Source organism: Neodiprion lecontei, chromosome 3 (genome assembly GCF_021901455.1).
Source record: "Neodiprion lecontei isolate iyNeoLeco1 chromosome 3, iyNeoLeco1.1, whole genome shotgun sequence".
NCBI classification, from domain to species: domain Eukaryota; kingdom Metazoa; phylum Arthropoda; class Insecta; order Hymenoptera; family Diprionidae; genus Neodiprion; species Neodiprion lecontei.
This window is the reverse complement of record NC_060262.1, coordinates 36,923,885-36,951,118: the sequence shown is the minus strand read 5'-3', so window position 1 is coordinate 36,951,118 and position 27,234 is coordinate 36,923,885. Positions and strand designations below refer to the sequence as shown.

Genomic DNA, 27,234 nt, shown 5'->3' with positions numbered 1-27,234 from the left:
GATAACCACTTCATCCCTCTACATCCCCTGACATGTCGCGTCACGCACCCTCAATCTCAATCTTCAAAGTCGAGATCATCAAAGAATCAATTTAGCTGTACATGGCACGATCCGGTTTCCAGTACGTGAACCGCGTTCTTCGATATAAATTGTATCATTTTTCGTGTCACGTGTTACTCGCAGCGTCGACTCATCCTTGAATTTGATGCTGCTGTGAAGAAAAAACGTCATAATTGAGTCCAAGTTTCACCTGAAAAAGGCGATTTGATTGTCGAAACTTGGGCGTGGTCATAATTTGGTTTGCAAAATTCATGGCGTCCCTTAGTTGAGTGTACTTAAAACCTACTATGTCAGAAAATTTTTTTTCGCGATTGAAACTTCGGAGTACTTTCGGTTCGACGACTTCCTAAGACTTGGCAATCGACACTCTACACTGACTTCACTGATGCTAATATAAGAACCTCCATGTGCGGGGTCAGTTGCGTAACAGCTGAACAATGCCAGTGCCGTAGCTTGAAGAGAGAGACCGAAACTATTCAGTTCGCAATAAGATATACCTATGGCCGAGTAGCACGTAACGCGAATCTGACGAGGGGAAGAAAGATGATACAGCACAACTCCGGTTACAAGTAATTATACACGTTCATCGACTAGATACGAGGATTTCTGATAGGTTAAATATTCCACGGAACTCGTTGTTTCGCGATAAAAAAGAAATAATAACGGTCGTCGATTGTGTTCCGTACAAGAAGCGACAAGTGGGGCAAAAATTTACAATTCAAAATCTGCTCGGTATGGTTGTAGGTGTGTAATTATTATCGTTACTGAGCGCGACGCGGCTGATAATGAAGATCGAAGTTATTTACACGTTATGACGAAGTTTCGCCGATAGAAGTCGTCGTCGGATAACGAATAACAACCGATTACCGAATAGTGCGGGTGGGGGGGAGGCTACACGCCCTCCTGAAAAGTACTCGACAGCAGAGTCTGCGACGGTTTGCCAGACGATAATTGACCTCAGTCGAGCATTGAGCTTGTACTGGACCAGAGCGGTTCTGCCGCACCGATGCTCAGCCAACGACGCGTCTCAAAGTGCATGTTAAGATGAAGAGCTGCAGCGCTAAACTGTTGTGCCTATTCGTGATAGTCACCGGGTGCGTGGTGAGTTCGTGCGAATGTGATGAAATAAGGGAAAGGTTCAACATCCTCGGGGTGTTCGGGCACCTGGGAAAGAGTCACTTCGACGTATTTTTACCGATCCTCGAGGAGCTGGCCCACCGAGGGCACAACGTTACGGTCCTTTCTTTCTTTCCGCGGAAGGACAGGATCCCGAACTACAGGGACATAAGCTTGGGTGACTCGACGGCGATATTCCTGAACGTCATTGACCTGACGAAACTCGATCATTCGATATTTTACATTGTCTCCGAGCTGAAAATGCTCCACAATATGGCTGAGATAGCCTGCTATAGTGCGCTAAGAACCACCGCTGTCAAGGAGTTTCTCAAGTCGGATGAAAAATTCGATCTCATTTTGACGGAGTCGTTCAACACCGACTGCTTCCTCGGTTTCGTGCACAAGTTCAAAGCTCCGTTCATAGGACTCTCGTCCCACGCGATCATACCCTGGGTAAACAATCGTTTGAACAACCCCGATAATCCAAGCTACATTCCTGGTCTGTTTCACTCTGTTTCGCCGAGTATGACCTTCTTCGAACGAGTCATGAACACTTTTTGGATCGTGGCTGAACAGATCGCCTACGATCTGATGTTCACAAGACCAATGCAATCGCTGGTGGAGGAGACTTTTGGCCCCGGAGTTCCTCCGCTTCAAGATATTGCGAACAACATGACAGCCCTGATGGTGAACACGCACTTTAGCCTCCACGGTGCAAGGCCGCTCAGTCCAAGTGTGGTCGAGATCGGTGGAGTGCATATTCGCGGCGCCAAGCCATTGCCCAAAGATTTACAAGATTTTCTGGACTCCGCGGAGCATGGCGTGCTATACTTCAGCTGGGGTTCGATGGTGAGAGCGTCGTCGATGCCAAATGAAACACTGGCGACAATCGTCGAGGCGCTTGGGAGGCTGAAACAGAAGGTTCTTTGGAAATGGGAGAACGACGACCTGCCCAACAAGCCGAAAAACCTGATGACCCGGCAATGGTTACCGCAGTTCGACGTTTTGTGTAAGTTATCAGACATGTTTTTTATTTATAACGCTTCTTGCATGAAGTTGCTTGACACTCGGTTCAAAGACACAATGACCTTTAAAATGTTACATTCACTCGGGTCAACTGGGCCAATTCTAAATGCGTACCGTTATATAAATAGGATAATATATCTATGTGGCAGGACTAGCGCTTGTCACCGGGTCGTAATGGCATTGAACTCTACACTGCGTGGTCAGCACATTTGTCAACGCAATTCATCTTTGCACGTGGTGTTTTTTTTTTTTTTGTGAAATTCGGCGGTAGAACATTTACTAGCAAGTGAATATTTGGATAGACTTTTTGATACTTAACTTCACTGGGTCGCGTGAACAAATGTACAGTTATCATACTGTCATCACAACAGTTTTTGGTATGAAAAACAATCTAAAACTGCGGTTATTCAAATCAACAGAATCTGTAGATCCATACCTATGTGTTGGCTTCGCATTCCGGCAGCCGGAGTTCGCAATTAGTCAGAATCTACATCGCAATGGAAATTGCAGCGATAAAAGTACTATACATCTTTTTAGGAATTCTTCCAATCAGTCATAACAGATTATGGATTAATCAGATTTTAAACGATATTTTTTTTTTCTCGAGAATTCAACGAACGATACAGTTGTTGGAAGAGAGTTGTAAATCATTCAGAAGCAATTACTTTACGATGAGTGCACCGATTGTAATCCATTGGCTTCGAGTAATGGTGTTTAGTGAACATGAAATTAAACTGAACGAACCGCAAACGTGGAGAAAGAGACGCACTTGATGCACCCATAGTGACGTGTGTATGTGTGTTTGCGTGTGTGTGGCACACACGCGCAGGGTATCGATTGTGCCCCCTTGCATTGCGATTGAAATTCCAACGTGGTGGAAAATGTCGTCTAGGTGGAAAGCGGTGAGGGGAAGGGGGTGGCCGGGCGGTAATTACAGTAATGACACTACGGGATGACACCGCGGTTTACCGCTTGACGCTTTCCTAGCGCCCGGACGTGACGTGGCGTCAAACTTTACCCTTAAACCGTGTTGCAAACTGTGTTAGTTTAGTTGCAATCCCGACGCCAGAAACCGTCGCGCGTTCGCGCCGACCTCGAGCTAAGCTACCCTAACCAAACATGCCTAACTCACGATATTAGCGCGAGGCTTTGAAACCGAAGGTCTTCCAAGTCGATATTGATTCGAGCAAATTATCACGTGTTCGAGGCTTACCACTGCTGCGGAGACGACTTTCCGGCTTTGATGTGTTCGATTCCGATCGACAAAGGTCGCGACGTCTGCTAAACCGGAGCTTCGATATGTCAGGTGGATGACCCCTTGTGACCCAACTTTTTACGTGAGATACTTTCAGATCAGATGGACTCGAGACGTATTTATTGTATGTGGTCTGCCGCCTTTTTACCATGGTGAAAACCGAGGCGATTGTTTCAACCAGGTTCCAGTTAATTGCAACGGGAATTTCAGCAATCACTGACAATGAATACAGCGATAACGGCAGTGATTTTAATTAACTTTCGATCATCGTTTCTTCCGTTTCGTCATTGTAATCTTCGGCATTTGGATCAGATTTTCCATCTTCCCGTTCCCCGCACGTGATCGAGCAGCGTGAAAATCAATTAGTGCGGAGAGCATGAGATCGGCTGACGCGAAGTTACGGATTTCCGGCGTAACGATACAGAAGCGATGATTTGATAACTTTGTAACGGTCGGTGGTTGATCGGATGATTGACGAGCTTCGTTTGTAAGTTCGAATAAAAGGGTTGTCACCACCAATTGAAAGCATCGCGGGCGGTGAAAGGCTCGGCAATTAATATTCAGCTGTCGATTTAACCGACCGTTAAAGACAAACGGTAATATAATAAGTGTGCGGCGGAAAGACGAAGCTCTGTTCATTAAATTTCGTGCGTCAGAAGTTGTAGAGTTGTGAGACTAGAAATTGGAATTCGTTTGAGCGGTTTAAGCCCGCTTGCCAAAATGTTACATACATAATATACTTGGTAGACTGTTTGAGTGAAAATCGCGCTTGACGATACTTTGTGAGTTTGTGTAAGCTCGGCTGGGCAACCAGTTTTGCGGTTCAGCTGAAAAGTAACTTTAATTGCGCCCGCGACTTACAACCGACGGCCTAATGAAATCATAAATCATTTATCTAACGTCAAACTCGACGCCGTATATACCTCAGGGATGAAAATTATTAATTTTCACTCTGCGAATCGACATTTCTATACCTACGCAAATTTTCAATCCTATTAACAACTTTACCTCGCATACATGGAACGGTATCCTAGCGAGATTTATGTCCTTCGAGAAAATTACGTTTTACCTTCGGTATGGCGTTAAATTTCATGCTCAGCTTCTGTCAATGTTCCATTTCGGTGCGAACATAGAATTTTATTTACTTTATACAGGTTGAATAAATAGTCACCAGCAAACGATTATTTCTTCACGGCTTATCCGCGTATAACCATTATTCGACGATCTGCAAACAGAAGATTAATAAAATTTTGCCAATCGAGTAGACTTAATGACGAATTTGTCATCGATTACGAGAAATTTGTATTTCGGATTAAAGCCGTATACATATACCTAATCATGTTTCACCTGATCTCCAGTAATTGTATCTAAATTGTGACAGGCCAAAGATTTATTTTTTTTCCAAACAATCGGTTATTCTAATCCAAGTTGCGAGAAGATTTAGAATTTATCATTCATTTTGACACATAAGTTGCACTAATTGCATTCATTTTAACAACCAGAAAATTTCTTTCTCAACGTGTGTACGCGATTAATCGTAAGCTACGTTATTGGCTCGATACTAAGTTGTCTACTGACGATAGGTTGCGCTTGTTTTTGCAAATGCCACGAGATAACGCTATACAGTTATCTTGTACATACCTACACATCACAACTCCATACCGATAAGAGACAACTTCTATCGTTACTACAAGTATCCTGGATGTAAAGTATACAGTATAATAACAGATAATCCATATGTAATTCGGGTGGGATATTTACATCAAGTCAAGTGTTTCGATATCCTAACTGTAATTTGTTCGATGATTGGAAAACAAATGTTGGGGGAAAAAAAAAAAAACAAAGAAAACTAAACAATCGGAGGCTTAGGTTTTTCAATGAACTTTTGGACGACAGAAATGAGGAGGAAATTGATATTTATTACAAATTTACACGAGACGTACGATGACGGGATAATATTCCGGTAAAGTTAATATATATTTATGGGCGACCGGTTGTGCAAAAATCAATATTGCAGCTCGTGACTCGGTGACATAGCTGGCGGCTGACCCGCGTCGGGTTTCTTCTCTGGCCCCGGAGCCATATCCGGAGTATTATACCATAAACCGAAACGAGCAAACAGCCGGTGTGTGTCCACACCTCCGCCGAACTTGGCTGGAGTAACACTACAGCTCGTTCAGGTTTAATCGATATTGTAGTTTTACATTCAGGGCAGGCAGGTAATCCCGCCAAAGTTATACGACTAAAGGCAGCTGCAGGGTAGAAAATGTACGGTGTTCACCGCGCGAGTCGAATCGCGTCTCTCTCATTTTATTATCTCATTTCGCGATCCCCTTCGCTCCTGGTTCCTCGTGTTTCTTGAAATCACCTGTTTTCATCCACCTGCAGACATTTCCTCGCGTCTCGGTGTTTAACCTCTTTTAAAGCACACTTCGTGCCCCTATTAATGTCGAACAAACGACCAGCTTAAACCCTAACGGTGGCCTTATACCACGATGCAGAAATTTCATATCATACCCTCCAATTAATAACGACAAAGTTATTCCCAGACTATTGAAAACAACTGCGGCACAAGCACTCAACCGACACGGAACGCCGTTAATAATACCGAACCGATTACATCTTGTGAAAAGAATCCGTCTCCGTTTACATCGAATACGAAACATGGAATAACGGCGCAGAGCACGGCTTACACGATTGTAAAATGAGCTTTTTCCAGTAAGTCAGCGACAGGATAACGATATATTTCATATCCCGTTCTACATTCCTCTCGAAATTGATAGTGAGGGTGCTTTATTCAAACGTCCAGATCTCGGTGTATTAAATTGTCTTCAATTTCATTGATCAGCTCTACTGCAGACTTGTATTACTACTTCCTCACGACGACGCGAATGCATAAGTAATAGAGTGTAATAAAAATGTAGGGAACGAGATGATCGAGCTTTGATCAACTTATGCATGTCTCTCTTGTCTACTCGGCATCCGCGACACGTCGATGGGGCGTTGATCAGGCCCTCGAGACATCAAAGGAATTATGTCAGCATCTCTAATGTTTACTCCACCTCCGCAGACTCCTGATCAATTGCCGTTATAACCAAGACGAATCCGTGTCCTATGCATGACTTCGCTTCATTCTCGATGAAGAGAATAACGGCTGATTATATTACCGAATGCGAAACGACTCGAAAGTCTATTTTCTTTTTTTCTCTTCTCACTGCAGCTCATCCAAACGTCAAAGGTTTCCTGGCTCACGCGGGACTCTTGGGGCTTTCGGAAGCGATTTACGTCGGGGTTCCGATAGTCGCGGTTCCGATGTTCGGCGACCAGCACGGGAACGCTAAAGCAGCCGAAGCGAGAGGCGCTGCGATAATACTCCAGTACGAAGATATCACGGTGGACACCCTCACCGGCGCCCTTAACGAGATACTGAACAATCCGAGGTGAGTTCCGATTGTTACACATCTACGGTCCGTTCTGAAATTAAACGAATCTCGTATTTTCGGAATGACAGAAAATTCGCCTATCAAATTCACACTATCACAGGCTAATGAACTATTTCGCACATCGTGAATAAACAGCGATGATTTATACTTGTCCGGACTCTGGACGCAGGACTTTATAATCTGACACGTGTCGTCGAATCATTTCACCATACACGTGATATTGTAACGTTCGATATTACATGAGAGTACAACCGTAATTTGCGCGCAAGCTGTGCTGCGAAGGGAATTTGGGAAGAAATTGTGCTAACTTCGGAACGAAGGTATTATATTATATTAAAGGTTGAAGGTATATATTATATGTATACTACAGTACGCAGTCACGTGATCCTTGGGTTTAACTTGGCTGTTTTTTCTCGCTGTCTCAGTGCGTGGGTGAACAAATTCACATCGTATTACCGCAGATGATGGAATAGGTATAACATTGAATATTCTTAAGGTTGAAACGAGGTTACACTTTTTTTGGGGAGATGAATTTGGCCACTGTTTATGTTTGATGGCAATTGACTGAGACAAGCACTCTTCGTTAGGACGAATCCCTGATCCTGTGCTGTCGATCAATTAACATCGAACGACGTTGAATGCAACGTTTGCGGCGAAATTGCAATTCTAGAAACGAATGCTCGCAAGCTCGAGAGTCTTTGCCGATGTTTTTGTCGAGAGTTGAGCACCGTACTGACGGTACAAACCGACGGGGGTTAAAAAATGAGAGAGACGAAATGCTTGGAGGATTTACGTGGAAGCACGTGCGTGGAAAAGAGATCGTCGAAAATCAGCGTCGGCAGAGAGGCGCGAGTCAGCCATGCTTTCGTATCGAGCTCACACATACGGAGACGGAAGGATCATTGCCGTGAGAAAGGACGCTGAATTGCCTCGAGTAGGGCTAGTTTTTCATTACTTGGACGGTAAAAAACTGGGTGCTTGATTTCTTTTGTTCGCTCGCGATGAAATCTCACTCGGTATCGGGGTGAATATTTTCTATTTTCAATGTGGCAGGTAAGTACGTGGTAGTGTGAAGGGTAATATTTACCGCAGATTCCGCAGACATTTTTTTTTCCGCCCCAAAAAGAGTGAAACGCACGGCATATGGGGATAAAATTCCCCGTACGGCAGAACTCGGTCGAGTTGGTTCGTCGAGGGCGAAGGTTTCGTGGTTCGAGTATAAGTTTCGGGACAGTTCCAGGGTTATTTCGGAGTTCTGGCTCTGGTCCAGGGTGTACGCCCACATGGGAAATTTCGCCAACCCATGTAAAAATTTAATCGCGCAAGAAACGATCGCCCACGCAGCTCTACCCATACATACATCGTAAAGTCGTGCTACCGCTAGGTTGAATTAAAAGCTGCATTATTCACAAACTCCCGATGCAATGATACATATAATCCAGCGGGGATGAAATAAAACAACAGAAAAATAAAACATATTTCTGCCACTCTGTTTCCGTGCTCGTCAGAGAAAGAAATTATGATTAAAAGATGAAGACAACGGATGGAGACGTAACTTTAAAGACGATTTTATATCACACGGTTATCTGTGACGATCCTGACACTTGCAGGTTCAATTTGCTGACATATTTCACGGACGCTGCAGTCCCGCAGCGGAACGTCGGAAATTGCGAGCAAAAGTCAATGTCGAAGTGCTGCACCGCTGCCAGATTGAATTTAACAGTTTCTCGCTCCGACGGGATCTCGATGAGGGTTTCCGATGTCTACGAGTTACGTTTAGGACGGAATTGCCTCATCCTTAACTCCAAGTTTCGTAAGCATCGAGCAGCTCGCGGGCTGATTTGAAAAGCGTCGTGGAAAAAGACGGGGACCGACTAGCGCGATTTTGATCCTCGTTGAAACTTGACCGGCTACTCCTCTGCAAGGAATGGCGACTAATTTCGTACTTCAAATGTTTACGTTTCCCTGAACCATTTTAATATGACCGCGTTGTTCAACGAACGGGACAATGGGCAACTTGTTCAGACAGGAAATTTATTTACTTAGGGTCAACCGTATAGTTTCACGTGAATTCGGGCGATGCGTCAATATTTTATGACTCGGGTGCCGTTTTCATATCCTCCCATCATTTCCTTGCACAATGCGAAGATGAAGTTAAAAATTCGAATTTATCTTTCATCAAGTTTTGGGGTCATGCGAATTTACGCTGCTGAAAATTATTCCAGTTCTCATCGGGAAAAAGGCAGACAATTCACGGGGGTTTTATTCGCGAGTGTAAAAAACGTCGAGTGGGTCGGCCATTTGAGTGCTATTCAATAGTTAATTACTGGCATCCGACGAACGGTTTATCGGGTTTGAAACAAGAATCACGATAATTCGTTTCGTTCGCAGCGCAACCACCAGGTCTCCCAGGGGGACCGAACGTGATGCAAAAACCGCAGACTTGCAGGTTATTGAAAATAGTTCAGCACGCGATCGGTGGCTGGCGGAATTCCCTCGCGGGAAAATAAATTTCCGTTTAGCTCACGGCGTTACTTTCAGTCACGGTTTTCATCTCTCTTGGGATATTCGTACCGGTATCGCCGACGATCAGATATAATACAACGGCTGAACCGCGGTGGTAAACAAATTAAGAACCTTCGGAAAATGGCTATGCATGTATTGCGACCACGCAATGTAACGCTAATAATAAGGGAAGTAGAATCGTGGGGGGGGGGGGGGGGGGGGGGGGAGAGGAAAAACGTTCTTCATGATTGTAGATGGTTGTAGAAATTTTGTGAAGCTTTTTAAGGATCACTCAATTTCATTAGGATAATTGTTTCGGCGAATCTTTGCGGTGATGGTAATTAGAAAAAAAATATATTCTTTGATCGGCGTCGTCGCTGAATAATATCGATTTTCTGGACTCTGGCTAAAATTGCTGTATAAAATATGCGGCGAACGGATGGTATTCGTTAGCGGAAACGGAATTAGATGATTCGGTTTGATGCAGCTATGCAGCTTCCGATCCATTGACGGTCCTAAATATGCCAGGGACGTTGGCCAACTCCGGCTACATTACATTACAAGAGTACGCTTCTCCGTAAGACTGCTATTGATAGTCAAAGTTTGGGTAGTTTGTAAAGAGGGGCCCCGTTCGCTCTCCTTCGGTTACGGGTGAAGGATAACGTACTGCGCACGGAGGTTTCGGGGGACTTTCAACCTTCGTTCCTTCCCTACTTTCCTCCTCAGCCCCCAGCTGCGCTACCTGACACCCTTCTTTATTGCCCTGTTGTTCGCTTCCGCCCCTCTCCTCTCTCCTTTATCGTCTCTCCTCCCTCCTCACCCTCTCTCCGTCACGAGTCTCCTTCGTCCCGTTTCGTTACCCGCCGGTATAAACGCCTGTATTATACGTAACTACGCGCCTGGCCACCGCCGCACACCTTCTCTTCTCTTCTTCTCTCCGCCTCTCGCACCGTGACGTCTTTGGAAATTTATTTGCGGGAGAAGACGTGCGGATCTATGTATATAGGTATATAACGCGGACTCGACATTTCTGCGCACTGTCTGCCAGGAGTAACAGCCACCGGAGTTTGGCCCAAGTATGTATACCAGCTCGGCATAGAGACGGGCGATCCCCTCTCCTACAACCTTCGAGTAAATTAGCTTCAATTCCCATCCTCGGTTGTAAATCTGCCACTACTACTATCGTCCCGATTTACTCTTTGACAGTTGTTTTCGGTGCGCAGATTCCCTCTGCAGGCGACTCCGAGGCACGCCGGTTACACCGATGTCGTAACTACTTGTCGGATCTTAGACTTCAGGTACCCAAATGACAGAACTTCTACGACGCTGAAAACTGGAAGAAAAATTTCTTGTCATTTAGTCGGGTTAGGAAAAAACTTGAATTTAATCACATCGGCTAATGTTCCTAATTAGCTAATGAGTAATCGTTATTAAGCTGGTAAAATCCGCTGCCGAGGAATTAAACCAAGCCCTATCAGCGTACTGGAGTCGTTGTACGAATCTCTTGAAATACTGCACGTATATTGTATACGTTGTCGGTATTATTGATACGGAGGAGATGACGAAGCGTGTACGTCAATACAACGAGTTTCGTTTCACTGATAAAACCGACTATTATGAGCCATTATCAGAATTGAAGGATACTGGTAAGAGTAGCCAAATCACCTCTTCAACACCGCAGTTGCGTTTCATCCTCCTCAATAATACGGTAACGATTCATCGATTCATCGAATCGATCATTCCTCGATAAAATTTAACGATACAACGGCAATGCATGACCTCAAGACAGTTTGATCGGGCAGCAATTTGTGCAACGATAAATATTTCCGCCCCCGCAATGACTTTGGCACCGGAAATACGCCGGGGGTAAAAATCTTGGCAGACCCAGTTGCGGGACCGAAGTAGTTTGAATCGGCTGGCTTTGCGGCGAGCTCGTAACACGTAAAACTGAAGGAGGAAGATGAGGAGAAGGCCGTGCCGCTTTTGAAGAATTCATCTTCTTCACACCCTATATTTATTTATTCTTCCATCCGAGCCATCTCCATCCCATCGCATTCCATTTATCCCCCATCCTCGTCCCGACCGCACAGAGTAATTCTTACTGCGTTTTCTCCCGCCATTATCGTTACTTTCATCCCCTTTCTTCCACTCCTTCGGGCCGGGGGTATACCACTCTCCGCGAGTTACCAGAAATGCCGTGGCACGAACCTCCGTTGTATCGACTCCAGACGGTTGTTACACGTGCCTTGCTTCCCTGCCCGTCTCTCTCTCCCTCTCTCTTTCTCTCCTACGCCATCTTCTACCTCCCTCGCCGTTTCTCTCTCACTCTCCTTCTTACGATGACAGGCTGGACTCAAGGTGTATACGGATATTTACGCTGAGGACCTCGTTTCCCGCTAACGGAGTGAGGCTATATACAGACTTCTGAGTGAGACCAGGACTAATAATAACCGAAGTACTAACAATAAGTAAGCCTAGCAATTCCCAGAGTGTTCTGCCTCAGTTCCGAATCTACAGCTGAGGTAATTCACCCGACCGTTTATGCAGAAATGACCAAGCATGAGGAAAATCATCACGCAATGTTTTCTTTATACGTATAAAGAAATTTCCCTCGACGGTCGATGTCCACGACGCAGAGGCAAAAGCTCGAAAAATTCCGAAAAAGAGAGGATCAGGAATGGGTTACGTCACGGCAAGCGATAATTTAGAATCGATGGAAGGGACATTTTTATGTATCGTGTTGCGTCGCCAAGATTTCCGCCCCCTTGGAACCGGAATACTTATTCGGTCTGGATATTTGTGGCCTCTGGTTAGATTGGTGCTAGAGCGAAAACACTACGCGATCATTGATCTTCTCGTGCGGGCGGACACAATACGCTTTGCAGAATTTAGTTTGCCGGCCCTTTATCCCGGTTGTCAGATGGAAAAAGAAAATTTCTCAATAATAATATTTTCCCGGGCTTGACTTTTGCTCTCCGCGGCTTGGCAACGGAAAGCCGTTCAATTCCACTGAAAACGGCCGAAGAACTGAGCGATTCCACGCCGGGCAGAAATCATCCCTTTGCTTTATAGCAAACGGTGTATAAAAGTCTGCGGAAACTTGTCCGCGCGATTTAATTCGCGAATTACTTGTGTTTGTTTTTCTATATTTACCGCATGTTGTCCTACAATTATCAAACGGACCGAAGTATTATTACTCGCAACTAAACTAATCATTACAATAACTTTAACACACAATTTATACGAAATAATTTTCCATTCGTCTCAGGTATCCAAATTCGTCAAGCCAATATGTTGCGGTTCAATTATTATATTCGATGGAAATTGACAAAAATAAACTGTAGAAATTTGTTCGAAATAATTATGCGATATGCTTGAAAAATCGATCAAACTTTTATCACTGTGCCAGTATGTTATATTACACCTGTCTCCGGGAGAAATGTTTTTGTGCGAAAAATATTTCTGATTCGTATATAAATTGCGGAATGGAAATTAAAAATAAGATCAAAGTAAGAAATTGAACGTGATGTAAAACAGGTTAACTTCAACGATTTTTCATTCAATTATACCTAACTAATTCGACTTATACAACAGCTTCGTCTTTCATTCTGCCACTTGTTCATCCCACGGCTACAAGCTCCTTTCGTCTTGAGCCTGTAACCAATTTATCCTCATTATATTCCGCCTCGTCAATTTGACGCAGTGCGCAGTGTATTAACGAGCGAAATGTCCGTAACGAAATATACACCGCAGGAATTTAACAATAAAATCAGGGAGCGATTGAATCATTCGTAATAAACTTTTAATAAACGCGGGTATTTTTCCATCGGCTGTCGTGACTGCAACGTTATTGAGTGTAACAAAGTACACTCTTGCCGTGGGTTTTAGCGGCTTGTGTCTTACTCTTCCCATGACACACACACACATATGTATAAAAATAAAATATTAGGGGAGGCAGAAAAGTCTTCGGAAATTGGAAAAGAGTCGTTCGTATAGATTGACTTGTTTGTCATTGAAATAACTTCTCGATTACCCAACGAACAAAAAGAATACTAACGATAAGGACGAAAGAACTCCAGCAGCCGATAAAATGTATATACATATTACACATACATAGGTATGTATATTATACGCAAAAAATCGTCTGATGGACAAAGTTCCACACTTTGTATTAATTTTCTTCATCCGCTCTCTTGTTGACTGAGTTTTCTGCATCCGTCACAGGGGTTATTAGCATTATTGTTATTATTGTTATTATTGTTTGCCTCCAACGACGTAATATCACGTTTAAATACATGAAATAAAACTTTGTTACCTACCCCGGTGGATGTATATGTTTTATATGGATATTTTTTATTTTGTAGCCTGAGAACTATAGAATGTTACTTCATTGTTTACAACCCCAAAACGTCGGAAATTAAAATCACGCATATATCGCTCGGATGATATCAGTCGTGATGAATGAATTTATCAGATATTCAAATGGCACAGGCTGGAGATATTTTTCGGCAGATAAAAAGTTTGTGCAGGTGTATATGGAGAAACGTATATCAAATTAAAACGGCGATTTATTTTCGTTAGCAAATTCGCGATACGAATATGAAAAAATTGCATGAATCACAATATTGCAGCCTGGCAGATGGAATCGAAAAACTCACCGATCATCAATCACGCATATAATTTACGCACGTTTTCATTTTGCCGTACCAAGATTTTTAATATTGCGTTTTTGATATCATATCAAGAATGTGATATGTGACCTTTCGTACATACCTGTTATATACTTTTATACCTTACGAATGAAAGGTAGAGATCAAATAGACGTCAAGTATTGGAAGCGGAGAAAAACCGAAAAGAGAAGGAGTTCACCTCACGTTCGGAAGTTGAGTTTTTCTTAACCCGTTGGGACACAACTGAAACGTGACTCGCGAAGCATGATGGGTAAACTTTTATTAAAAATCTAATTGGATTGGAGCCTCGAGCCTGTACAAGGGTTGCAATATTGTGTTTGACCCGAATTTCGTAAATCGAAAGCCTACCAAAATATCATCAATATTATACGAAAGCGTTGTATCGAATCCAAGTTCCATTTCTGTATGTGAAAATTACAATAATAATAGGAGTAACAAGAGTCTATCAATCAATGCGAGTATTCAGCTCTAATATTTATCGAACATGTGTAATCATGACAAATTTCAATATTTCGCCTGCCATTCCGCCCGAAATGTACTTCCGGGCCAGCGTGTCGCTTCGATGAATCAATTTGTAAGATTGCCTACAATTTTCTTGCTGCAACACACCTGTTTGTAGGTCTGTAGGTCTTCTATTCACAATAAACAAGTATTATGTTCATATTAACCGCTATGATAAGCATGGAAACTCTTGCAATTTTTTATTCCCGAATAAAGAAGTAGATTTAAATGCGCAGTCGAATGAAACGCGTCGATAGTTCCGCAGCGAGCAGAAAATAGTCTCGTTGGAAATCCTCATTAAACCCTTTCGTTATGATTAACATCCAGATATTTTTGAATACCAAACATTGATTACGCGTATAGACCGTTTTCAAATCACGTATTAAATTTGGCACAATTTTTGCACAGGAGGCAGCGAGGACGAGCGAAATATCTTTTCCAAGGCTTATTTTTTTACCATTTCGCATACAGTGATTTGCGCGGTTAGCGTTGATCACAATCCGTTATCCGTCATTAAAAATTGAAACGTTCGATGAGGCAACTTTTTTTTTATTCCCATTTCACGTGCCAATTTTCCTCACCAGCCGCGCACGTGACGGTCGATGCGTGTAATCCAAAGAGCACGGCTTACGTTCGCAAAAATTTTCATCGTCGGTTCGCGGACACGGGATAAACTGGCGAGTCAGAAATCGTAGAATAAATTATTCTAATCCTAGGAAAGTCTTCCAGAATATTCTCCAGAGAGGAAAGCGCGGTGCATTTTCGAACAATATACAACCGCAACCCTGGCTATTGTTGTTTATTCTTCTATATTCGCTGTATCGCAAAACGAATGTCTAGTTGCCTCCTGTAACGTACGGCTTTGTTGTATCGAGCTGGTACAATGGGAAAAAGCCACTAGTCATGGCCGTCGTTAGAGGAATACTCGAACCGAGAGCCAAGAGAGTCGAGTAGGAAGCCAGGAATAAGAACCTCGGAGTCAGCAGCGGCTAGTTGATCCTTGAACGATTTTATTCGTCCATAATTTGCGCCGGCGAAACGAGAGCGAGAAATGACTCGCGATTTTCTAACTCCGTCGCGGTTATAATCCTGCACGCGATATTTTCCTGTTTACTTTCATTCTTTGCTCGATGTGAAATTCAGCCGTGTTATTTACTGGACACATGTAAAAATAATGTAAATATTAATTCACTCTAATTCAATTTGAGCTAATTTTCTTATTCAAATTCACGGCTTATCTTGAACCTCGTCTAGATTCCTGCACACTTTATGGGTCATAAATTTTTCCTGTAGGTGTGTTCTACGATCTAAAGACTTATAACTCACTTTCAAGTTGAATCAAGCGAGTTATGAATCATAATAATGTAAATCACAAATATGCCATCTATAATTGTTACTCGTATTAAATTCTCAGGTAAATCGCAACGTACGAGCTTTTTTGTTACAAGCAGTGTTTCAAATTTGCAAAATTCTCCGTTTCAATACCGAACTACACACGCTTTCGGCGGCTTTCAACAGTTTTTCGGGACCCTCGCAGCTCTGCGTTATAATACGCGGAAACAATGGCGGGCTTTCTCAGGGGAGAGAAAGAAAAAGCAGCAGCTTGCAGTCTGTCGATGACACAGTGAGTTAGAGTTTTAGGTGTAAGGTTCCAGTTCCTTGGATTAATCGACGAATAAAGAAAGAAAGGAAAGAAGAAAAAGAGAAAGAAAGAAAGAAAGAAATACTGTTGAAAAAGGACAAAAAGGGAAAATAAAAATTTATGGTACGTCCGGTCGAAGAGCGTCGATGATAATACAATATAATCAATAGATTACGCATTATATTGTACCTTGGCCCATCCCTCGATCCGCATTATCAAAACACATAAATTTCATCATGCTCTGACCGCCTATGCCGCGGGGCGTGAGCGATTCGAGGGAAAATATCGCGAAACTTTTACCGAGAAGACAACATTCTATATCGTTACATTGTTTCGCTCGATCGAATCTCTCCTCCCCTGTCGTTGATTAATGGAAATACAAGAACATCATTCCTTCCTCCGGCTTCACTGATCTCCGATCTCGCCATTGCTCCATCAAATTCTGCAAACGTCTGTGACTGGGCGAGAAGCACCCCAAATGTATACGAAACGCGATATTTCTCCACGGATTTGAGATCTCTGAGGGTATCGATTACTCTCACATCCTTCGCGGGATATGTCAGATCTAGCATGATTACCACCGACGGATTTGGACCAGTTCCAGAAGAGCTTGTATCGCTGTGGTTGTCGGTAGGTTGAGGTCAAATTAAAGAAATGAAAATTGCATCCTGCAGGAAAAAGTGTAACAAAGAGAGAGAGAGAGAGAAAATATCGGTAATAACTAGCAGAAAGCAAAAATGAGACGATGAGGAAAACTCGTTCGTTCGCGGAGAAAACTGTCGATAGTACAAGTGAATGACTAATGTTTGTTAAACATTTGATTAAAAGAAGTTTTCCTGCTGAACGAGTCTTAGCTTTTGCACCGCGCAGTGCTCAGAGATTTCGAAACAAGGTGTACGATAAAAAACTTGTTAAAAGTCAGCGGAAATTGAGTGTGCGCGGAAACTCTTTCAGAGAGACGAGTGCCTGCAGGGGTTAATTCGAAATAATTATGTAGGCTCTGCCGACCGCCGAATTGAACCCGGGCGCAAACACCTGGATTCAGTTGATTCGCGACGTGCAGAGGTAAACACGGATAATCGAGGCTAGTGATTGGTAAATTGTGTGCTCTGGACCGATATAGGTCTGGTGGTCGAGGCGAATCGGGGCCCGAAACCCGCGTGCGAAACGAGGGTCGCGGTTAATCGTAGAAAGCTCAAAACTTTCGGTACCCCTAATTTTCGACGGAACTAAAGACTTACGGTGAAACTCTCTCTCTCTCTCTTTTTCTTTTGGTACGCTTCTCTGTATACATCATTGTGAAATGACAGTGAGCCGCTTGGTTTTGTTCTTCACGTATTTATCTTATCCTATGCTTATTTTTATTTTTAGGACACTCGTCCATCGCATTGTTTGGAGATTGCATGTGAGACATTTATGTTTGCAGTATTATTTTATATTTGGTATGCTTCTCGATATGTGTGCGTGGAAATGAGAGTGAGCCGGTTATGTTTGTTTGATATCATTATTTTCATAATTATTTTGAACTGTTTTTTACGCACTCTCAATATTATGTTTAAGTCAGTGTCTTATTGTGTTGGTTTACAGCATTCTCATTTTATTTTACTGTACGTTTACTTTGCATTTCTTGTGTTTCATCTGTCGGTTTTGCTGTACATGGTTCTAGACGTTTGGTTCATTCAGCTTTGGCTTAATAAATTTTCTTTGTCAGTCACTCTCTTTCTCTTTTGGATGCAGCTGAATCTCCCTCGGATTCCGCGTTCTTATTAAACAATAGGAATGCCTGGCATTCCTTAGCTCGTATTGTTAGGCCTTCCACCGAGCAAATCTTTGTTATGAACAACCGCTTTCAGAGGATCGCTAATATCATACGGTTAGCTCAATCCTATTTCGTGTTGAAGCTATTATTCCAGTCCCAGTTACGTTTGACAAATGGGGAAAGTACAGGCTTAGTTATGTGACAGTTATTTTCTATGGGATGTGTTACGAAATTTCTGAGATCGGAAACAACAATGTCATAATTAGAAAGTGAGCAAGTGAAGTGGACAGTTTTTCAGAAAAACTTTGATTAGGTTTTCCTTAGCTTTCAGGTTTTGAACTTGGTCTGATTTCACTGTTTGAGTAGAATAAGAGTCGTGTTTTGCAAAAAAGTGTGATTTTTTAGACTACGATTTAAACATATCTCTGACGTATCCCTATTTTTGTCGTACTTACACAATTTTCGTCCAAAAAATCAAGCTCAAGAAAAAAACGTCCAGGATAGCCGCGGCGTAATATCGCAAACGAAGAATTTCACCGGGAATAACGCGATTGCAAAATGCTCGAGAAGATTTGAAAGGACTGCGGACTGCATCTTGCGACAACAAGCGACTTCACTTCGACTGCATTCAACAACAATGAGAAGCAGGGTCTCTGAGATTATATTTCGTCTGGCCTTTACCTGATTACGTTTGAAGAGATTGTGACGAACAGCCGTAATAAAACTACGTTATTAAGAAATTCCGGAAAGCTAGGGCAGTACTTCGAAAATTTTTTTGATCGCGTTCTCTAGTCGAGCTTTTGCAAACTCTGCGTTGAAACGACGAAAATCCAAGACGGTGAAAAAGCGTTTTTCGCAAAAAATTTCTCTTTCATTCCCGTTCGCAGATTTCGATTCAAGTACAGCTGGTTTGATAAAGCGTAAATCTGAAAAATATACTGTATCGTTCGTCTGCCGCTTCAGTGATTTGGAGCAAATAAATTAAGTACGTCAAGATGAGGAAATACGTTTCAGTTTCGTGTCTCCGTTACAGCGTATTCGACTCGCCCCCAGCGTTCGACATTTTATCCCCTAATATATGTCTGGATAAATATCAGAAATGCTCGAGTCTTCTTTTTCTTCCTTATCCAATAGCCTCGTTTTCCCGTGACGATGCGTGTTTCCTTATGGAAATGATTACGTGAAGCTGGAAAAACAGAAGACAGAGAAAGAGAAAAAGAGAGAGAGAGAGAGAGAGAGAGTGTATCGAATAAATCCCGTGAGTAAAAAGTACCCGCAAAATATATATACGCAAACTCGACGTTCATTCGGCTCTCGAGTTATCATTTTTGCACTGTGTTTTCAGAGCGAGAGGATCAGCGCTTCAGCCTTCAGCATTTTTTCTTTCATCGGAGCGGTTTTAGGCCCGTGAACGAAAAAGTGGGATGCTAAGCTTATCCGCGGTTTTGTACACACCTTGCTACTTTGCCTTTGTACGTTCCGTGAAACGGAATGTTTTATGCATTGTGCCTTATGCTGATTTCAAACCATACAATACTCAAAGTGTGGCAAGAAGGTATTTTCCGTTGCGTTGTATGCGCCGTTCCGCATTTCGCAGTCCTTCGTCTTCGAGTCTAAAGTTGACGGTTTTCTTAACTTTCTTCGCGCCACGACTCGAGGTATAAAAAATTTGAATATTTCATCCCGTATGTTTCATTTGGGATAATCTCCCATCTCTAAGATCTCAAGCTGAAAGCCAGACTCGCGAACTTCTTCTGCCTGCGCAATTGTAAAGAAATATTTAGTGTCACATGCCGTAATGGATATAATGGAATATCGATGCTGGGCTCTTCGTAACGGTGTCGGTTACATATCCCGAGGCTCCTGAAACGCGATACACTTTTACCGCCACGTGTTGCCCTCTTTTCAACGAACCAAAAAGCGCGCGTCGACCGTCCAGCTACTCTGAAATAAAATATTTGAAAAATTTGATCATACGACCGTCTGACGCAAAAGGAACGACAACTTACCAAGGAAGGCGTTGGCTGTTTCACCAATTCCGATAACTTATATGATTTTATTATGCAGGGCCGTAAAGGTTGTCCGTTTTTTTTTTTTCTTAAGCTTCGAAAAATGTCCCGCCTATAAATTGTCTCTTGTATAAATCATAACCTGTTGAAAATCGATTCGTATGACGTATACTTAATACATAAGGAATCGATGAATAACAGAGTAAGAAGGAGAAGCGGAAATACGGTGTTTTGTAGCGTAAGGTGGGAAAATAAATATCGATCATACACCGTGTATTTTCTCTCGATAAGTTAGCGCTCTCTCTCTCTACCTCCCTCATCCATAAAGCTCTCCAAATTGTGCGACTCGACTGCCGTGCTTTCGGAATAATACCCCGATGCCGAATGTCCTACTTATAGTACAATGGCTCGGTGACGCGAATGCGTGAAGCGTATGTAACAAACGAAATTAAATGTACCGTATATATTATACTGCCAAAATCCAGCAATGCATGCGAATTTCGATTCAACGTCGCTTAAACAAGTGGCCAACTGTGTAACAGTCGCTGAACGATGTTCGCGAAAATATTACATGCGACGTATTAGCGCAATTATACGCAGCTGCCACGATCCGTAAGCAATCGCAATATTTGACCTCTGGTGTTTTCGTTGGGTAAATTACATCGCAAAAAGAGTTGGAAGAAATTTAATATTTATTAGAAAAGAAAGCATGATTCCTTACTTTCTGTACTTCTTTTTCTTTCCTGGATTTTTACCTCAACTCGCGGAATTGTAAATAAAGAAAGTATTTTTGAATTACTTGAGGGGACGGAGCTTGGAAATTGGGAAGCAATTTGCAAGTTGAGAGATATTGCTGTGACTGTGTATACTTCCGAACTCGACACTCGCTGCATTATATATATATATACACATTAATATACAGGTATATATTATATGCATGGTGTACATAACACGTTATGTACTCCCACTAATTGCGCTCCGAGGAACGAGAAGATTGGGAGAATTTTTAATTAGTTGAAAATGTTGAATTGCCCTCTTTCCGTTTCGAACTCTCACCTCTGAAATCCCGCCCTCTTCAGCCTGCAGTATGGTAAAATTTTTGTTTTATTTCATTTCCAGCTACCGCAGGAACGCTCGGGCAGTTTCCGAGGCCTACAGAGACCGGCCAGCTTCCGCTTTGGAAACGGCCGTTTGGTGGGCCGAGTACGTGGCGAGGGGCAAAGGTCGGCCTTTCCTGCGAAGCGCGTCCGCCAATTTGTCCTGGTACCAGTACCATCTCCTGGATGTAATCGGTTTCCTTTCTCTGGCCGGGCTGGCCGTTCTATTCGTTGCAGTTTTTGCCGTTAAACGCCTCTTGAAAGCGCTCAATTTGCCCGTGAAGAAAGTCGGAATAACGTCCGAGGCGAACGACTTGACTAAAAATGAAACCAACAAGAAAAGGAATTGAGAATCGACGATCCATTGTCAACGGAGTTTGAACAGCTCGTTAAAAATGTTTGTTAAAATCGGGAAAACAATTGTCCACGCGGTGGATTCTTTAAATAAATTAAACTTCCCGCTGTTTATGAAAAAATGAAAAAAAAACAAAAAAAGGGAACAATCGGAGAGTACATTTGTCATCGAAGTTTCGATAACGCCTTTTATAGTTATAAGCGTGTGTATGATGTATGTATATATCCTGCGCGTATAAGGAAATATATTCCGCGCAAGTGTCAGGGTGAGGTATTAAAATGTGTTGCTTGACTGTCGACCCTCATTTTTTTCTTCCTCCTACGTCGGAGTTCCGATATGCCACGTTGAATTTCACCCAGGATTGAAAGAGTACGGTTCTGGAGTTTCAAACTTGCTATTCAAGTGATTTGTACAGTTTTCCTTAGCCCATTTTTCACTTTCAGTAATATATATATATAAAATAGCGGTTTTCATGTTACTGTTCATAAATTCGTAAAACTATGAATTTATGAAATTCAAATTGTACAAAAAAAAAAAAAAAACTGATTAAATGTGTATTCGAGATAGCATTCAATTATCGCCCATCTTTTAAAAACAATACGAACCCAAATAAAATTTGTTTTTGTTTGTGTACATACGTATATATGTACAAGGTCTGGGTAAAAATATATCTATGTACATATTACTGAAAGTTATAAATTGGATAAGAAAAACTGTACAAATCACTTGAATAGCAAGTTTCAAATTCTAGAACCGTACTTTTTCAGTCCTGGAAACAATTCAACTTAGCGTATGCTAACTCCGATGTATGGTGAAGAAAAGATATCGACGCTACAGGACCAGACGGCTCAGAAATAACAATTCAAACAAAAAGAACTCATAACAAAAATATCAAACTTGAAATTTAATTTAATTTATTGTAATTACATGTTTCGTTAATTTTTTCTCATGGGTTATTTTTATCTTGAGTTATTCTTGTTTGGGTTATTTTTAGACGAAATACTAATGTCGGTCACCAATACGCAGAATCTGGATATGAATCACATCTACATCTGCTCAGAAACACGTGATATAGATATGCTGTAGAGGTGGTACTGTGTTAATTATTATCTACATGTGCATGTAAGCAAAGATATGGATATAATAAATAGTGATTATTTATTTGCACACGGTTACATATTTCATACGATAGTTATCTTTATTCGATACTGGATGAAGGCGTAAAATGAACTTAAATTATTATACATTTATATTAGTATGTGTACAAAATTGTATGTTTGGCTGACAAGTTTATTTACGCAAGCGATTTCTATCACATTTTTAAACTTGCGTCCAAGAAATCATATTTAATACCAACTAACGTTATACCATTGAACAAACTCAACATATTTTTTGTCGATGAAATGCTAAATTTGTTGAGGTATCATTTTACTGGTCCTTGCCGCAAATTTATTTTTTTCCTCTTCTAATTAACTTTGAATCAATTTTTGCGCTATCTATCGAAATATCGCCAACTGATTTTTTCGAAAACCTTTCAAGACTGAAGTGTAAAGTAACCTCAAATTATTAGCGATGAAGTATATCATGCATTTAGCTGCCGAATGTGAAAAATCACCAACGACGCGAACAACTCGACGTCTATCATAGCCGACTCTCGGAAAAATATAGTGAATACCTTTTGACGAAAAGTAATAGCGCTCATGAACCTTGCAGGTAACTTTTCCCAGCATGGCTGCTGTTACAGTCGAGTTAAGATGACGACAAATAATCTGGAAATAGCGGGTCACCGATATTCATCTGGAAACTTTAAGGAGCTGTACGTAAATGTAACTGGGTGTTGGACGACAGTGTTGTACGCACAGCTGGGATTAAAGTGAAGATTGCACAGCGAACAGGACAGCTTCATTCATCTATTCCGAACTGCGCAACGTTGCAGTGTGAATTTTTTAATATCCAAATGGCTCACGTCTCGTGACACGAAGTCGTTCGCTGCATACTCCGCAGGAATAAGTCGAGAGAGGTGTTGGTTATGCTCTCGGTGCTTTTTGCGCAACACGTACTTCGCGATTGACTTTCAGGAGAGTTTCGTGACCTAGGATCGTGAGTGGATAAGGAACGGATTGAAATTCAATAGCGAGAATGCCCGATGCGGATTATAGTTCTCTTCTAACCGCACGCGATATGCGACTGGGGTGAAAGAAATTTATCTACACTGACGACGAGCGACGAAATTCGATTCAGTTTTCACCCCCGATTCTCGCGACAATCGGCAAATTTGGACGGACGATCGAAGGCCCGAAACCTGATTACCTCGACGCAATTCAGACGGTACGTTTGATTTCCGTATATCTTCTTACTTCGTCAAGACAATGCTCGGGCGTTACGAACCCTAGGAAAAAACCAGCTCAGTAATAAATTCTCTCAAATGCAGCTGTCAGTCAGCAGCGTCCTGTTTAAATGTAATTTCAATCCGCCGATTGCACGTTGGATGCTACCAGGGGTATTTTTATGCCTTCGCAAGGGTCCCGTGAGAGCGTTGAATAAATTACGTATCGGACTTGAATCGGTCTCTTATCTTCGAACACTCGGTACTTACAACGTTAGAACTCTATCCAATAAAAAAGAGCGGCTGTCATCGAGGCGCAATTTCGTGGACATCCGACGGAGTCGGTGGTAAATGGTGAATTCCGCTCGGTTTATATCAGCGCAAAAAATAGCGGTGGAATTTCTCTATTTCTCATTTTTCTCTACCGCGCGGCTGTCCCGAGTCGAAAATTAGATTTGTAACCGTTACCGCAAATGCCAGACAATTTGGATCAAGCGATTGGATATAACGTTCGATTGGTAGTTGCGGTGAGGGATTCTACTTCGCGAAGTATAATTCAGCTCTGTCTCGGCTCAACGTTCGATTGTATAATTAATTCCTACTGTACATCATGAGCCTTTTTACGACTGCGGGAATAATCGAGCGGCAAAGTTTTGCGATCATTGTTTGCACGATGCCGCGCGGAGATAAAATCCCGTAGAATTGGGCCGCGGCGCGTTATCTTATCGAAAGTCGAATACGAGGCGCTCGGCTTATACCTACCAACTTCTTCGGGTCTAGGAGGTGTACAAGTTGTTTTCTTAGACTGCGATTAAAACGTCTCGCGAAACGACTTCGGAAAGAATAAGAGGGGACCGCCTGTGTGTTGGGCCGTTTCGGAGCTCCGCGCATCGCCGCAGCGACACGGGTATAGAGCTTTAACAGGTATAGGAACCTACGTGCTTTAATGCCCTCTCGTAAAATATATTTAGCAATAAACTTGGGTTCGCAATGTCTTCCAGGGTCGAACATCCTCCCCAATCAATAAAGGGGGATAACGCGAACACATGTGCTCGCTATCATAAATCTATGTTTACTAATTATATCGTCTTCAGGGTGGTGCCTCCGACTTTCTAGATTCCGAAACAACTTGCGATATTAATTTTATACGTCCTTTCGCAATACCGAGGCAAATAAATAAAAGTCCCACGACCTGCCGCAGAGACAACTTTAATTTATTACGATCGAGGAATAGAAGTAATCTTCGAAGTGTAAATAACCAACGGGGTGATTGTTTACGTACTTAAACAACGAAGCGCGATTTTAGAACTGAACATCGCGAAACCGCGGAACAGCAACGTTTCTTCGTAAAATCCGGACCTCTCAGCACGTTCCGAGTTTCCGTGTTCGTTTTTTTACCCATCGGTTCTATTGTAGCAAAGCCAAGCATCGATTCGAACTTTAAACTACCTACTGAACGTCAATTTACAACCCTCAAGTTCGTGCAAACATAGCCTCATTCGAGCGGGTATATAGCGCCGCTGTGTAGAATCGAGAAGCGCACTCAGCCAAATGAATATCCAACAATGTGCATCTATAGGGAATCTCCAACTTGTGCCTGCAGATCTTTAGCACATTCGAATTCATTACTCGTATCTGTGCATTTGCCGTTTCGATGCGATCGACCCGTGCCGATGGACGTGAATAATTCGAAGGCTGGGATCTGTGATGTGCAGTGGTAAAAAAGGTGATTTTTAAACATAGTTTCGGTTCCTTGTTCCCAGCCATAGTGCAATTTTCATTGCGTTATTTACGCATCAATCTTACTCACGGACTAATATAGAGTTCCTCGTTGCAAAGTTCAAACTACGAGTTATTAAACTGATCTACGATCGTGATGGATTGCAGATTCTGCTAGTTATATCAGCTGCAGCTCGCCTCTGCAGGTGGCGACGTTCGGAAAGTTGAGTAAGTTTCCGGATCAACAATTTTCGTTCAACTCTTAGTTTTAGAGATTAAGATGGAATATTCTTCAGATTGAGATTATCGATAATTTGGTCGTTTTCAGCCCTATATATGACTTTTTAAAATAACAAGAGAACACGAAAGACATTGAGCAGTCGGAGTGAGTTACTCAAATATACTGAATATTACTGAAAATATACTAATTAACGTTCAACCAGACTATTCATCGCAGAGTTATACCATCAAGCAGAGGAAAAGTTGTTGCGTGTATTCAGGCTTTATAACATTGTTAACGGTAAATTCGCCTGTAAACTCTGCTAATAATATTACCGCGAGCAACATCCAAAGCGAAAGTGTAACTCCGGGTTGAGCGGATGAATACTGTACTACAGAAAATTACGCGGCATACTCGATCCAGAATCCATTGAAACAGATTTGAAGTTTACAATATTATATAAATCGAGCTTACTGCAGTGCTGCAACATGCACACGAAGAAGAAGAAGAAGAAGAAGAAGAAGTGCAGATTTTACAAAAAATTGCAGGAAAAGAGGGACGCATTAAAACTTTTTTTGAAAAATGCTTTTGTCGGCTGTATTTTTTGCTATAAAATACAGCAAATTTAGTCAGCACACAATAATTTTCACTACTTTTGTAGAGTAAGTTCTTCATTTCGCGAAGTACACTTTACTAAAAAACCTGCCGTGTCTCTCTTTCTGCAATTTCGAGCAGAATCTGTTCCTTTATTTTCTCCGTGCACATACCACTCGTAATATTTCGGCAAAAATATAGCCATCGTCGAATGAATAGTCGAAGGGGCAAAACAGGAGCAAAGCGTCGCCGAGGGAATGAAAATAACGTGAAAATCCTTCGCGCTCCCCGTATTATTCCTCGGTTTAGTGACTTTCGAAGGTGGAGAGAGAAGGAAAGAAAGCTAGCTTTGCGAGCATTAGACGTATTTCCCAGGTGGCCCGAACCCCGTCGAGTCGACGGTGACGCCGACGGCGGCCGTCTCTCCGACGACAGAGACGGATCGCGTCAGGCATGGCGAGATTAAACGCAGTCACGTGCCCGCCTCCGTTCTCTTACCTCTTTGTCGTATTCACCATACACAGGCGAAGCACACTTTCCAGTTTGTCTGGAATATTCGAGACGAGCCGGGGTGGTGCAAACGGTGCGGAATTCGCGCCCTCGATCTAGCTGCAAAATTAGAAGGGGAAAAATTATACGGCTAGAAAGTGATCGTCGTTCGATAATTGGAGGACAAAAGGGAAAATGACAAAGTTAAATAAGTCAAAGGAGGCCCTCCTCGTTTTTCGATTCGAGCCTGGACAATGCCGTCGGGTATCAAGCCCCAGTTTGGTACTCAGGCTGAATCGCGCTCTTCGACTTTAATCAAACACTCTTTAATGACACGCGCCGCAAGGGTGAAAAGTTCGCCCGACCCACCGGAAGATACTTGAGGAGTAATTGGCGTTCTAATTGGCCGATGAACCATCCCGGGAAT

The 27,234-nt window shown here is 42.4% G+C and overlaps 1 protein-coding gene across 1 annotated transcript; it reads left to right on the top strand.

Annotated features, from left to right (window-relative positions):
- Positions 1 to 672: 672 nt before the first annotated feature.
- LOC107224587 (UDP-glycosyltransferase UGT5) lies at positions 673 to 22,626 on the top strand. Its single transcript, XM_015664693.2, has 3 exons — positions 673 to 2,185; positions 6,678 to 6,897; positions 21,127 to 22,626. The coding sequence occupies exons 1-3, from the start codon at positions 1,105 to 1,107 to the stop codon at positions 21,452 to 21,454; spliced, it is 1,629 nt and encodes a 542-aa protein (XP_015520179.1). The 5' UTR covers positions 673 to 1,104; the 3' UTR covers positions 21,455 to 22,626.
- Positions 22,627 to 27,234: the final 4,608 nt, after the last annotated feature.

What these genes read in the sequence shown, in the direction of transcription:
- LOC107224587 (XM_015664693.2), top strand. Translation starts at nt 1,105, where the DNA reads ATGAAGAGCTGCAGCGCTAAACTGTTGTGCCTATTCGTGATAGTCACC. An exon ending in ACCGCAGTTCGACGTTTTGT is followed by an intron (nt 2,186 to 6,677) that starts GTAAGTTATCAG and finishes TTCTCACTGCAG; the next exon opens with CTCATCCAAACGTCAAAGGT. An exon ending in GAGATACTGAACAATCCGAG is followed by an intron (nt 6,898 to 21,126) that starts GTGAGTTCCGAT and finishes TTTCATTTCCAG; the next exon opens with CTACCGCAGGAACGCTCGGG.